We start from the raw sequence: 14,955 nt of genomic DNA, 5'->3' as shown, positions 1-14,955 counted from the left end.
ACCCTGGAAACAGCAAAAAAGAGCTAGCTTCCCTGCTTGGGTACTGAGCTCCACTTCTGCCTCCGCACCTGTAACTTGGCGACATCCCCTTCCAGACTCATTGGCTTTCTTCTTCAGCACACTGAATCAGTAAGACCACTGACTAAACCCCTCTTCTCTTTCACCTGTCGCTCCCCTCACCTCCCGATGACTGGTTTGTGAATACCTTGCTCCTCAGCGCTGACTGAGATTGTCCAGTCAATATTCAGCAAGAGCCGATTGGTGCCCACGACCTTGGCGCTCTTCTGTCCCCAAATTGCCATTACGCTCCTCTGGAGGCCAGAGGCCTATGAGGGGACCCAGCCAGTTCTCAGAACTGATTCCTCTCATGGCTGTGTATGCTGTGAAGCCCACTAGTGCCTGGGCCACAGCACACACCAAGTGTTCATAAAGACCAACTCAGGACAGGTGCAGAGGTGACCCCAGAGTGAACAAGACTTCCTTCCCTAAGCCTCTTGGTGGGGGACAGGGTTTGAAGCCCAGCGGAAAGCAGTGTCTCCTCTGGCCTTCTTCCCTCACCTCACTTCCAGGGACTGGGTTTTAGTGGGGTTGTTTTGTTTCGTGTGGTACTGAGGATGGAAGCCAGGGCCTTACATGTTGACCCACCACAGAGTTCCACTGTCCCAACGGAACACCCTGACTGATCACCCTTATTGCGTTCCTCTGTTTGTAAGGCCAGGTTTGGCGACAGCACACCGGCAATAGCTGGCTTCTGCTGAGAACTGCCAGCATCGCCGACCGCCCTAGAAGTTTCGGTACTGGTCACCACATGCCCAGGCTCCCTCACCGTCAGTGTGCTACAGAGAACACGACCAGGTGGAGAATACACCTGCAGACAGGTTGCCTTTGAACAGCTCAGGGGAATGAAGCCCACCTGGCTCAGAGCGTCTCCATGTGGGTTTACACCAAACCCACACCTGCACACTCTTAGACTCCCTGATGACAACCTGCTATGTATGCATCAGGAGTACTCAGGGATGCCCAGCTGTGTGTAAGATATCACAAGACAGAGGGAAAAAATAGAAAAAGGTGGAAGGAAGCTATCTGTGTCAACAAACACACGCCAAACCCCTGTTAACAACACAGACATGTAAGACACACGTGGCATTAGCAGAGGATTATGGTATACTGCTAACCCACAAGGCTGCAGACAAACACAGACGGTTTTGAGTTCTGCAGTTCACAGCCCTAACACCAGAATCTTACATCGACTCCAACACTGATACATACAATCACCTTTGTAAATGAATGCGTAAATATTTAAGAACCATACCATTGAAACTTTTGACTGTGGCATTCTTTAGGAAGAAATAAAACTGAAATGTTGCAAAAGATTTTCTGTCATTACAAAACAAATTTCCTGGAACACCCCCCTCCCCAACACACACACACACACACACACACACACACACACACACACACACACACACACACACATGAAAAGACCATATGAGGGGGCATTGTTCCCCAGGGGCAAGCATGGGAGTTCTGGGTGTGCCATGGGCTCCCACTCTCAGACCTTCCAAAGCCAGTGGTGGGGAGGGATTGTGCTATGGGTCACCAACCCACTGACTGTACCCCAGCTGCCCCATCAAAGGCACAGAAACAACTTTATGGTTGTTGGTCCTGGTGAGAAACTCCTGGTACTGAAGTCCTGGAACTCACTCTATATAGACCAGATTGGTCTTGAACTCACAGAGATACACCTGCCCTGTCTGTGCCACCATGCTGGGCTCAGAGCAGCTTTTAAAAACCATACTGATGTAGAGGAACGGAAGCCAGGAGTCCTACTGTGCCGCTTCAATTTTCACTATTAACCTTCAGCAAGATTTTATGTGGCTTTTTTTTTTTTTGGTCCCCACCTCAACCCCATCTCCCTCAATTCCAGCAGATTTTTAAAGTCCATTCAACTGCCTATGTGTGTGTGTATATACAGGCACTTAAATTCCGTGGAGTCAGAGAAACCCAGCTGCATGCCCTTGAAGAGCACAGGTCTCAGTTTCTCATCCCCAAACGGGCTAGCCTACCCAGGCTGACTGGTGAGTTCTGTGCCTTGAGGGTGGAGCCGCTTCCTCCGAAGCCAGCTTCTTTTCAGAGTTAAAGGAGGCGATGAGCAGAATGTCAGTGCCCAGTGACACATGGGGTCCCGCGCGTCACGTGCAGGATCCTAGGGGACAAATGTGGAGTCTGAGCCCCGTGCCTCACACCAGATCGGTCAGACTCACCAAGGTCTCTACTTCGTCCCTCTCCAGCGCCTTGTACCCGTGGTCCTGACCCAGGAAGGCCAGTTTCTGCAGAAACGTGAGGAGTCTCCCCATGGTGAGCGGGTGTCCAGGCTGCTCCACGGCCGGGCGTGGGGCAGGTCGCAGTCCCTGCCCTCGTCCCTGGGGCCCAAGCGAGGCCGCGACTGCTGCGCGCCCTGGCTTCCCGGGCGGCCAGGTTGCCCGGGAGCTGTCTACCTGGTCCCCAGGTGAGCTCCGCCCCTGGGCAGGGCTGCAGCAGCGCCGCCCTCTGCACAGCTGGCCCGCCCCGCCTGCGCCGGGACCCCAAACTCCCAGGGTCCACCGCAGGGGCTCTGGAAGAACCAGGAAGCCACTGTGTGGTCTCAGAGCTGTGGTTCTTGTCCAAACCTGCCAGGGCATAAGAATCACCTGGAAGGGGGAAGGTCCTGAGCCAAAGCCTTACTTGGGGTAGTGTAGCTCTGGGCCAGTTACCTGGCCTCTCTGAGCCACCTGGCTGAGCCATCTGTCATTGAAATGGAGCAGAAGGCTGAGACCTTACCTACAGGAGCCCTACCTGTACCTCCCTAGGTGTGCCCTTGGGAGTAGGGAAACCTGGGGTTACCACAGCCACCCGTGGAAGATCTCCACCTTTTATGTTCACCTATAGAGCACACTTCTCCCTTGCAAATGGTGAGTGTTGTATGTTTCCTGAATCTTTGGTTATTGCCCTGACAATTAGCCATCAGGACAGCACCCCCTTCCCAAGGAAACTGGGGGTCCTAAGGGCAGGGTGATGGGGCATCCTGCAGGGCTCAGCACAGAGCATGATTGTGTCAGCAGCATGCTGGCACACTCTGGTGGGAAGAGGGGGTCACACAACTCCCAAAGGCCAGGGGCACACGTGCCATGTTACTGTTTTGGGTTGCCCAGTGTGTGCTTAGGAAAACCAGAAGGCTTTAGGGTGGACCAGGGTCCCTAACACCACAGAGCAGAGGTGGCCCTGGAGGAGAAGGCTGGGCCATGCCACATCCTGGGTTTACTTTTGACCACAGGCAATCAATTAACTGCATTTGTCTGTGTAACTAAACTGTCCCCTTTGAACAAATATTCGCCACCTGCCTCACTGGCTCCCCCAAGCGGTGGCCACTCCAGTCCTGGTCAGCCTGGGAGACTTCAGTGGGCTTCACATCACCCCATGTCTTTCCTCTCTTTAAACCAAAGTCTTTAAACCATCACACTGCCCATTCCCCACCACAATGCCTGCTCCGATCGTCTGTTCCCTCCTCCAGCATGAGACCTCCAGCCCCGGTTCCAAAAAGAGAGAAACCACTGAACTGCTTGGACTTTGCAGTCCAGACCATGTACTTTCAGATCTGTGTGAGCTTGGGTGACTTCTCACACCTCTCTCAACCTCAGTTTACTCCTCCACAAAGAGGGAGTGGTACTACCTGCCCACCTGTGTGAGCTGGGGTCCCAGAAGGAAACGGCACCCTCAAACTGAGTGATCTGAGAGATGGAGTGAGAGACTGTCCCCCAAGATGTGGACACAGGGGAAGTGGAAAGGACCTGAGATAGCAAATAGGGTGAACGGGCTTCTGTGCATATAGGGCCTTCAGAGCAGGCACCTGGAGAGGGGAGAGCCGCTGTGTGCAAGGGAATCCTCAGGGGAAGAGGAGGCTCTGAGCAGAAGCCAGTAAGTCATTGGTGCCTCCTCCTGGGACGAGTTCCTAGGAGAAGGGTAAGAAGGTATTCTGTGGCAGCAGTAGAGAAACTTCCAGAACAAGCGTCAGGGTCTGGTGTGTGGCTGGTGAGTGCTTGAGCAGTGGGAAAGATGTGCTGCTGCCTAGCACTGTCCCACATGGGTTCTCAGGAGAGTCTGTAGTTTATGGAGAGGACCCTTGGGAACTTGGCTCCTTTATCTCCTGGGTCTTCTGCAACTTGCCTCCTGTGGTTCTAAGAAGGACGCTGTGGTGGTGTGGAACCTCTCGCTTTCCCGGGGCTGTTGCTGATGGGGCAAGGCAGATACTGACATCAGCAGTAATGGATTGGTTGGTCAACACCTCCCCTGCATGGCCCAGCTCCTGGGTCCCATCACCACAGCCCTATCAACACCAGATGTGTGGAGGGTAGAATTTGTGGACAGGCATGAAAATGCACAGTGTGAGATGGGACAGTGGGTGGTGGAGGTCATGGAACCCCCCCAAAACGAAGCAGATCATGAAAAGATCAGCATGGTGACTGGAAGTGGCTGGGTGGGCCCCCTCAGGCTTCAACGACTGAAGTTTCAGTTTGTGTTGTGGTGAGAACATGTAGCCCAAACACACCTCTGATAGATTGTAATTTACTGAACCCTTATCACTGCTGTGCAGTACACGTTCTTAGGCCATCTCCACAGCACTGTTAACTACATGCAAAGTGTGCTGTTTGTAAGCTGCCTCTGTCGGCTGCCATTTTCTGGTCCTGTGGTTTTTTTCTTAGCAGCCATATGATCTGACACGGGGGTCAGGGGGAGAGTTTTGAAGTTTCCTTTCCAGCCATTCTCCTGTCCCATCTGAGTTTACTCTTCCCATATTAGTGTGTCTGGTTGGCCTCTCTCCACCTCACGCCTCATGCCCAGTTTGCGGCAAGTACTCCCAGCCTTTCATCTTTGACTTTGATCTGGAGTAAGCAGGGCTCTTGTATAGGTGTTCCCAGCAGCGACACCTGGGGCTTCTGCTTCTTCTCAATCTTCCTTCTTAGTCTTGTCAAGGGCATACCAGGGTCATTCCCACAGACTCTGAGGGCTTTTATTTTTCCTTTGAGAAGTTTTGATTGTTTGATTTCTGTCTTCACCTTGGAAGAATCTAGAACCCACATTTTAAGGAATGTCCTGAGACAAAGCAACCAGCTGGGAACCCCTGAGGTGTGCAGGTTGGAGATGGCCCTCACAGCTGGGCCAGGGATGAGAGCCAAGGGCGGGGTCTGACCAGAAACATGTTGCCTTTCTTGAAATGTCTGCTCTGGACACCTTGAGCAATGAGTGAGGTCACAGTGGTCAACTCCCTTCACTCTCTCTTGGAAGTGGAGTCCTTTCCTTTGGCTCCCAAGAATGCATCTCTCAGAGCAGGCTAGACACAGTCTCAAGGCACCTGAAATTTATTTGGTCATAAACTGCACTCCCCGGTTTGACAATTGAAGGTGTCTTTTTCAGAAAGCGTGCACTGTACACAGGTGTATTTCAGACATATTTTTAAGCTGTAGGAATGAGCTGTAAGTGGTGGCTCCTTGTTCAAATACTTCCCGGCTTGTGTGTCAGTACCGTGCACACACAAAATAATACAACCAGGGAATCAGGTGTGGCACCTATAATCTCAGCACTGGAGAGTTAGAGGCAGGAGGATTGCTGTGAGTCTAAGGCTGGGTTACAGTGTGAGACCTTGTCTCAAAACAACAGTAACAAGGGTTGGGGATTTAGCTCAGGGGTAGAGCGCTTGCCTAGCAAGTACAAGGCCCTGGGTTCGATCCTCAGCTCAAAAAACAAAAACAAAAACAAAAAACAGTAACAATATATTGTACAGATGAAGAAATTTAAGCCACTGAAGAAAAAAAAAAAACGCATTGATTTAACACATTTGTGTGTGCGCGCAGGCATGTATGTGGGCATGTGTGTGGAGGTCAGAGGTCAACCTTGTGTCTTCCTCAGTCAGTCTCTACCTTGGTTTTTGAAACAAGGTCTCTCCCTGGCATGGGCATCCCCAGTATGACTGAGTGGCTGTTGGGCCGTGGGAATCTACTTCTCTTTGCCTTCCCGGCACTAGGATCACCAAGGTCTCCTCACATCTTGAATTCTGCCCCCATTTGCCTGTGTCTCCTGAGTGCTGGGATCAAAGGAGTTCATTGGCTCTGCCCCACGTGAGGTGTTTTTTTTTTTTTTTTAAATTCGGGTATGGGGGATTAAACTCAGGTCTATGCTTGCATGGGAAGCGCTTTGCAGACTGAGCCACCTCCCATCCCCTCAACAGTACTTCTTAAGCTGTGGTGCAGGGTGGTGGAGAAGCAGCCAGAGCACAGTGAGCACAGCGTGCTCTGGCCCCGTCCTGTTGAGCCGGGAGGCCAGGAATCTCTGTGTGGTGCAACACGAGGTGGTGAGGTAGCGGGCTGAGTAACGGCTGGTGAAGACAGTCCAGGTCTCATCTGTCGTTTTTTTGTCACTGCTGTGACAAAAAAGCCCAACAAGGACAGCTTGAGGAAGGGGCTATTTGTTGTTTCCCCACAGTTCCAAGAAATACGTTCGAGCATGGTGGGGAAGTCCTGCGGGCAAGAGCGTGACTAGCTGGTCACATTGTCAGGAAGTAGAGAGAGATGGATGTTGGTACTTAGCTGATTTCTCTGTTTTAAGAAGTCCAGGAGACCAGGACCCCAGTCCATATTTAGGGAGGTTCTTCTCATCTCAGCTAACCTAGATAATCCCTCACAGACATGCTCAAAGTATCCTTCCATGGTAATGCTAAATCCTGTCATGGTTGGCAGCCATTACATTTGGGAGTGGGCCTCTATCTGGAATGAGGATCTTCATAGATGCACTTATCCTAAGCCTCTGGAGGTAAATTCAGCCTGGGCTGACTGGAGGTCCTTATTATGGGGCATTCATCGGAAAAGACTGCTCGGACAAGGGTTTAAGCCAATAGACCGTCTTGATTAGCTGGCCGGCGACTACACTGGGTGTTTGGGATTCCACTGTAGCACTGAGTCTTTCTCAGGATGAGCTTTTAAGCACAGAAACCCATATTCTGGGTTGACATACTTCAGTTAACAAGAACAGGGAGCCAGAAGCAGAACTACAGAATCCAAAAAGCAAGGTTAGAGACTTTCCCAGAACTCTGGACTTGGATGGATTAGACCTTTGTTTTAATTTTGGCAGGAGGTACTGCCTATGATCTGAGTTTTACAACCGGAAAGGCACTTCCATCATGGAGTCAATTGTGCTAAGGTCTCTGGGCCTACTGAGTCTGGGATCCTGTTATAGTTCTGACTCCAGAAGTGACAGAGAGGGAAATAGGTGGGTGAGGAAGGGTCAGAAGCTGAAGTGTCATCAAGAAGGACCCAGGGCCACCCAAACTTGGAAGGAGCAAGAAGGATCCTGCCCCAGAGCCTGCAGAGAATGTGGTCCAGACAGTACCAGATTTCAGGCTGTGACTTCTGGAATTGAGAAAACAAATACTTTGAATTTTGGGTCATATGGGTAGGTGCTATTCGCTGTCACAACCCAAAGATGGGGACAAGCAGTCACGGCATGAAAAAAAATTATATTAAAAGAGATGAGCCAGGCTCAGAAAGACAGATATTGCATTGTTCACTCTCATACATGAAGCCTAGATTTTAATCATCAAAGATGAGTGTTTGTGGGTGACAGGGAGAGTGTGTGATGTGGGGGCAGTAGAACACATGTGTGAAAGTGGACAGGAGAATACTGAGGGTGGACAGGTGTAGTGGGGGCAGGGCTGGGGAGCAGAGTGATGGGGGGGTCACTAAAACAAAGTGGGAAGGAAACCCCCATAATGAAATTTGTATACTAATCAAAAAATACCCAAAGGGGTGGAGGCTAGAGAGAGGGCAGTTAAGAGCACTTGCTCTTCCAGAGGACCCGAGTTCAATTCCTAGCTCCCATCCAGCACCCTCCTCTGCCCTCTGTGGGCATCAGGTTTGTACATGGGACACAAACATACAGGCAAAGCATGGGTACACATGATATAAAATAAACAGATCTTTAGGAAAAAAAAGATAAGCAAGCCGGGTGGCCTGGATGGGGCCTTCATGGTTGGGAAGGGATATGGGGGCCGGGAACTGAGAGTGGGGAAGGGGATCCTGGGGAGGGTAGACTGTGCAGCAAAGGGCACAGCCGACGTCAGAAGCAAAGGCCTGGCAGCCCGGGCCACAGCTGTGAGGCCCGTTCCTGTGTTTTCTCCCAGTTGCGGTCCTGCCCTCAGAACCATCTCCAGACCTGTCCTGCTGCGACCCCTTCTCCGCAGCCCGGTGACATCAGTGGTCTTGTAAGGTTTTCATTCCAACAGGAGGGATAAGCCCCAACCTGTGCATGGTGACCCCAGGGACCCGGTGAAGGTGCCCCAGGACTCACTGGAGCCCAAGGGGTAAACACATAGCTCAGATGCCTGGCTCCCTCCCCCTCCTCCCACAGCCATAGGCATCTCTGTTCGGTCACCAGGTCACAGCAACGGATCATTTACCCTGGGCTGGGGCAGGCCTGAGAACCTTTCTTTCCTTCATCATTTTAGTAGCCACCATAATTGTTGACACCTGACACGTAAATGCATCCATCTAACAAAGGATTTTGTGTGTTTGTGTGTGTGTGTGTGTGTGTGTGTGTGTGTGTGTGTGTGTTACAGGAAGAAGGCAGAGCTTGACTGGGAGGACTTCAAGGAACCTTCTAGAAGGTAGAGATATACATGAAAATCGCGGAGATCTCTTTACATGCGTCCTTTGCAAGCCAGTGTCATGGTGTGGTAGGGATTTGTGGTTCAGTATGAATGGTTCCACTGGGCTGGCGAGACGGCTCAGTGGGTCAAGTGCTTGCTATACATGCAAGAGTGAGGACCCAAGTTCAGATCCCTAGAACCAAGGCAAAGTATGACATCATAGCGTGCGTGTGTGATCCTGGCACCCCTTCAGCAAGACAGGACGCAGAGATAGGGGACTCCCTAGAAGCTCCTGCATTAGCCAGCCTGCTCTGCACAGTGGTGAACAAGAGATCCTGTCTCAAACAAGCTCAAAGGGGAGGGAGGGCTGATGGCCAAGGTTGTCCTTTGGCACACATGCATCCCCACTCTCACACACAGATGAGGATGTGGAGGAGGAGGAGGAGGAGGAGGAGGAGGAGGAGGAGGAGGAGGAGATAAGAAAGATACTTGTCTCTGACCATGGTGGTGCATGTTTTTAGTCCCAGCACTCGGGAGGCAGGGGCAGGTGGATCTTTATGAGTTCGAGGCCAATCTGGTCTACAGAGTGAGTTCCAGGACAGGACAGGCTACACAGAGAAACCCTGTCTCAAAAAAACAAAAACAAAAACAAAACAAACAAACAAAAGACATGTATCCTATGGCCTCTGCATGCTCACACATGCATGTACACATGTGAATACATACATAAATGAAAGTAAAAACAAAAATGGCTCTTCATGGCTCCCCCTGGACTCATTTCCCAAACCCATAGTGCTGGGAACCCCCTGAGACCTGAGCCAGGACACAGACATCTCCCTGCAGTAACGCTAACCACTAGTCCAGACCCACAGGCCCCTCTGTCACCCTCTCCATGCCCACAGCCCTCATTCCTGGTCGCTGTTCAAAGGAGAGCTCACCAGTCCTGCTTCCCAGCCTTGATGCTCACGGGTTTCTCAGCCAGGCACGATCTCCCCAAGCTATTTTGGAGTTTCCTCTCTTTCTCCAGGCCTAGGCTTAGAGGTTCCCTCTCAGAGAAGCCTTTTGGGAACCCCACCATCCCTCTGATCATTGTACACCTGTTTTCTGCAATTTGAAGCATCCTCTCACTGAGGGAAAAGGAGGCTCATGAGAACCATAAAAGTTGAAAGTGGTTGCAAGGCCCCTCCTGAGGCTCTATAAGCAGTGAGCAACTGCTGGGAGAGGAGAGGAGCTGCCTGTGCACAAGGCTCCAGAGATGCAGGATTTCGTGAGCTGTCACCTGAGCTGGGGTGGACTTCCCAGTCCCCCATGCTGTGGTAGGTAACCCAGTATGGTCATTGACTCACAGATGGACTGGGATGAATTCGTTTCTTTGGTGTGTCACTGCTCTCTCGACCTGAGGCGAATGAAGACTCTCCCTGGGAAAAGTCTGGCAGTGTGTGAGGCCCTCCAGCCCTGTATCATTGCGAGTTCTGTTAGGGCAAAGCAGGCAGGTCAGTGAGAAAGATGCCTTCTGCAAGATTGTGAAACATGTGCCCACAAGACACTTGCCAATCACAAAGAGAAAGCAGACACCTCACAGGAAGACACCTTGCAGGAGCCAACCTATCTGTCACCAGGAAGGGACAGGGGTGTCCTATGCCCTGGTAGGACAGATGTATGAAGGAGGGAGGGTACATGTCACCTCAAGGGTGTTCCTGCCTAAAAACCCAGCCTGAATCTCAGTCCTGTGGTGGCGAGTGAGTTTTCTTGGGGAGTCTTTCTATTCACCCCAGGGAGGGTACTGACAGACTGAAGAGAAGATTTCACACATGTCCAGCTTGGTGAGCTGGTGAGAATATCAGCGTCACTCATGTCCAGCTTGGTGAGCTGGTGAGAATATCAGGATCACACATGTCCAGCTTGGTGAGCTGGTGAGAATATCGGCGTCACTCATGTCCAGCTTGGTGAGCTGGTGAGAATATCAGGATCACACACGTCAAGCTTGGTGAGCTGGGGAGAATATTAGGATCACAGATGTCCAGCTTGGTGAGCTGGTGAGAATATCAGGATCACTCATGTTCAGCTTGGTGAGCTGGTGAGAATATCGGCGTCACTCATGTCCAGCTTGGTGAGCTGGTGAGAATATCAGGATCATACATGTCCAGCTTGGTGAGCTGGTGAGAATATCAGGATCACTCATGTCCAGCTTGGTGAGCTGGTGAGAATATCAGGATCACACACGTCAAGCTTGGTGAGCTGGGGAGAATATTAGGATCACACATGTCCAGCTTGGTGAGCTGGTGAGAATATCAGGATCACACACGTCAAGCTTGGTGAGCTGGGGAGAATATTAGGATCACAGATGTCCAGCTTGGTGAGCTGGTGAGAATATCAGGATCACTCATGTTCAGCTTGGTGAGCTGGTGAGAATATCGGGATCACTCATGTCCAGCTTGGTGAGCTGGTGAGTGGGTGTCCTGGGATTATCTCCAGAAACATGGCTGCTTTGGAGGTAGCTACACTATCAACAATTCCCACCCCAGCATGGGTGATGCACAGATGAAGGTGAGTCTTCATCCAGTCAGCCCTCTCCTCCTGAACACTGTAGCGTCTCCAGGAGAGCTACATACAGCTGGGCCAGCAGGTGGCTGTGATCTCAGGTGAGGGCCTGACATTCCCCAGCCCCCAGCCCCATTCTACCAAGGGTCTCAGGAGTCTGGGTGATCACAGCTCTGAGTGTGAGTCAGCAATGGCACCTCACAGTGTTACACAATGGGACACTCAGTCCCAAAGGAAAAGTGTCCCAGAAAGTCGCTGGTTTATTTCTTCAAACAATGTAGCCATCAGGCATCAGGAAGAGGTTGCAGAACATTCCAGAAGGAAGGTGATGCATCCCAATCAAGTGCGATTCATGATCATGGAATCAGAGAAAATGTTTTTACCTTCTGTCATAGAGGGAGGGAGGGAGGGACGGATGGAGAGAGGGAGAGAGGGAGAGAGGGAGAGAGGGAGGGAGGGAGGGAGGGAGGGAGGGAAAGGAGAGAGAGAGAGAGAGAGAGAGAGAGAGAGAGAGAGAGAGAGCAGAGTAAGGGGGACCAATAGAGGATACTGTGGCTCAGAAGGTTGTTGCTGTGGGCCTCTTCTTATGTACTGTCCTTGAAATGACATGGAGTTGCAGTGCAGACACAGGGAAGCCAGGCTAGGGACAGCTGGGGACACCTACATGGGTGTTATGGGTCATTCTGTTCTGGTGGAGAGGATAGTCATGTACACCCATGCAAGTCTGCCAATGGCACAGAGACCACACACTTGCCCTGCAGTCAGACTGTGTCTCTGCCTCTGACACTGTACCATAGCCATAGCTGGATAAAACGTAACTGTCTGGGAGACAGATTCCCCATACCTGCACATCCTCTCTGCCTCTGGAGATTTGGGGGCCATCTTGGCACTCTCCAGTAACCCTGTAATTATTCCAAAATTGTGATAGTTTGAATGTAACTGGCCCCCATAAGCTCATAGTGAGTGGCACTATTAGAAGGTATGGCTTTGTTGGAGTAGGTGTGGCCTTGTTGGAGGAAGTGTGTCACTGTGGGGGTAGGCTTTGAGGTCTCACATGTGTTCCAGCCATGCCCAGTATCTCAGTCTTCCTGCTGTCTGTGGATCAAAGATGTAGGATTCTCAGCTCCTTCTCTAGCACCATGTCTGCCTGCACACCGCCATGTCTCACCATGATGATGATGGACTGAACCTCTGAACTGTAAGCCAGTCCCCATTAAATGTTTTCCTTTATAAGCATTGCCATGGTCATGGTGTCTCTTCACAGCAATAGAAACCCTAACTAAGACAAAAATAAACACCAGAAGGAAACAGCACACACATTCATCTCTACTTCCTGAGCTCCCATGAGCTCCCCCAGAACACCTCTGTCCACCCATGTGACTTAGAGTGCTGCCAACTGTCTGTCCCCCATGGGTGTGCTTGGGCAGTGAGGGGTACTCAGGGCCTCCAGCCACACGCTGCTGTGATGGGCATAGCCAATGGTTGAGGATGAGCATCTCTTGACCCCTACAGTGCATCTGTAGTGTTGAGCCATCCTGGGACCTGGCTGGGTATTGTGAGTGCCTCAGTGGAGAGCCATTTATGGGAGCCCATAAGCTCCAGGTTCTTCCATTAGCCTTTGGGGCTGTAATATACATTATGTTGGTAAATTGTGCACTGTTTGAACTTATGAAAAGCAGAGTCAGGGAGCAAGGAGGCCTTTGTCTCCTCCCAAACCCCTGGTGAGACTGGGCCCCTGACTGTGCACACACCCTTTCTGGCTGCTTGTGATACTGGGCCAGTTGCACATGGCCTTAGGAGCTGCTGGAGTAAATAGAGGGTGGAGGGGAACTGAAGAGGGGACTCCATCTGTGCAGCTAAGGGGAAGGTGTCATCCATGGTGGGGTGAGACTTTTCAATGATCAATGATGTGTCTGCTTTGGTGTCACCCATGAGCCTGCAACCCTTCACCCATGTTCTGTAAGGATCCTACCTTTTCTACCACTGTGATAAAACATGGACCAAAAAACAATCTGGGGGCCGGGTGGTGGTGGCTAATCCCAGCACTCGGGAGGCAGAGCCTGGCAGATCTCTGTGAGTTCGAGGCCAGCCTGGTCTACAGAGTGAGATCCAGGACAGGCACCAAAACTACACGGAGAAACCCTGTCTCGAAAAACCAAACAACAAAAAACAGTCTGGGGAGGAAAGGGCTTATGTGGCATTCGTATTCTGGGTCAGAGTCCATTGAGAGAAGCCAAGGCAGGAACCTGGAGGCAGGAGCTCCAGTAGAGGCCATGGAGGGGTGCTGCTCACTGGCTTGTTCTTCATGGCTTGTTCGACTTGCCTTCTTTAGAACCCAGAACCACCAGCCCATGGGTAGCAATGTCTCCTAGTGGGTCGGGCCCTCCCACAAAAATCCTTAATCATGAAAGTGGCTCACAGCTTTGTCTATTGGCCACTCTGAAATGTCTAGAGGCATTTTTCTCAGCTGAGGTTCCTTCTCTCAGATGACTCTAGCTTGTGTCAAGTTGACAAAAAAACCAACCAGGACAGCAAATAAGAACAGCAAACTCATAGATAGCCTTATTCCTTCAGCTGTAAAATCTATACACACATATATATGCATGTATACATGTATGCAGAACACGTATATATGTATACATGTACACACATACATACATATACAAATATAGAAATAAATATTTAATAAGCCGATCTCTTTAAGATTTCATACATATAATCTTGAGGAGTCTGGTTCATAATCTATTTTTGTTTTGTTTTGTTTTGTTTTTCGAGACAGAGTTTCTCTGTGTAGCTTTGGAGCCTGTCCTGGAACTCACTCTGTAGACTAGGCTGGCTTTGAACTCCCAGAGATCCACCTGCCTCTGCCGCCCGAGTGCTAGGATTAAAGGCGTGCACCACCACCACCCAGCCTGGTTCATCATATTAAAGGGTCAGGTCCATAACCCAACAGTTTATATTTGAAATATGTTAGTAATAAACCTTGTTGATTTCACAGAGGGGACATTCTGACTTCTTGTTTGAAGCCTGGGTAACAGGAGCAGGAGGCTTCCTGTGGCATTTTAGTGGCAGCTGATTGCTGATGACACACAGGTGGTGAGCAGGTATTCCATTGCTCAGCTGTGACTAGTGAAATGAGGGATAGTCATCCTGATCTTCAGTTCTCCTTGTCTCCAAGACCGGCTAGGGCGGCACTCCTTCATCTAATGGGCAGGGTGTTGCCCATCTCCAGGCACCTGTTGAACCACTCTGAATGTGACCTGGTGAGAACCCAGAGTCTCCGTGAGCAGGAGGGACAGGTGTGGGATAGGTGTGGACTGGGGACGTGGCTGTGCCTGTCCAACAAGCTCCTTTGTTGCCTGTGACTGTGGCCTGCTGGACTTTCTCTCCCTGGTCTCAGGGTCCAGGACAGGAGATTCCCAGCAGGTGGATGTAAGGAGGTTCTGACAGTTCACAGAGCCCACCTGCCAGCCTGTCCAACCCAGAGATTGTATTGCTTCAATTTGGTTGCTTACAAACAAGATAAACCCATTTAGCAAGTCCAAACCAAAGTCAAGGGAGCCACCCACTGAGGACCCTGGAGTCACTGCCTTGATGCCATGTGAGTTAGAAGCCAGTCCTGGAACATGGTCAAGAGCTGCCCCCCACCTTCTCCTCTCCCTTTCTCCTTCTTCTTCCCCCAGATCTGTCTAGCCCACTCTCTTTTCTCCTATCCCTGACATCTCACTTCATCCCAGAGT

General features: G+C 50.9%; 1 protein-coding gene across 1 annotated transcript in view; it reads right to left on the bottom strand.

Annotated features, from left to right (window-relative positions):
* Atp2c2 (ATPase secretory pathway Ca2+ transporting 2) overlaps window positions 1-2,357 on the bottom strand; it is a 62,065-nt gene extending 59,708 nt beyond the window's left edge. Inside the window, exon 1 of the mRNA XM_036188862.1 lies at window positions 2,265-2,357. Coding sequence (XP_036044755.1) covers window positions 2,265-2,357 — 93 coding nt within the window. The remainder of the gene's footprint in view (window positions 1-2,264) is intronic.
* Window positions 2,358-14,955: the final 12,598 nt, after the last annotated feature.

This window comes from Onychomys torridus, chromosome 5, assembly GCF_903995425.1.
Source record: "Onychomys torridus chromosome 5, mOncTor1.1, whole genome shotgun sequence".
Classification (NCBI taxonomy): Eukaryota; Metazoa; Chordata; class Mammalia; order Rodentia; family Cricetidae; genus Onychomys; species Onychomys torridus.
Note: the sequence above shows the minus strand (reverse complement) of the source record. Positions and strands in the feature narration are given on the sequence as shown.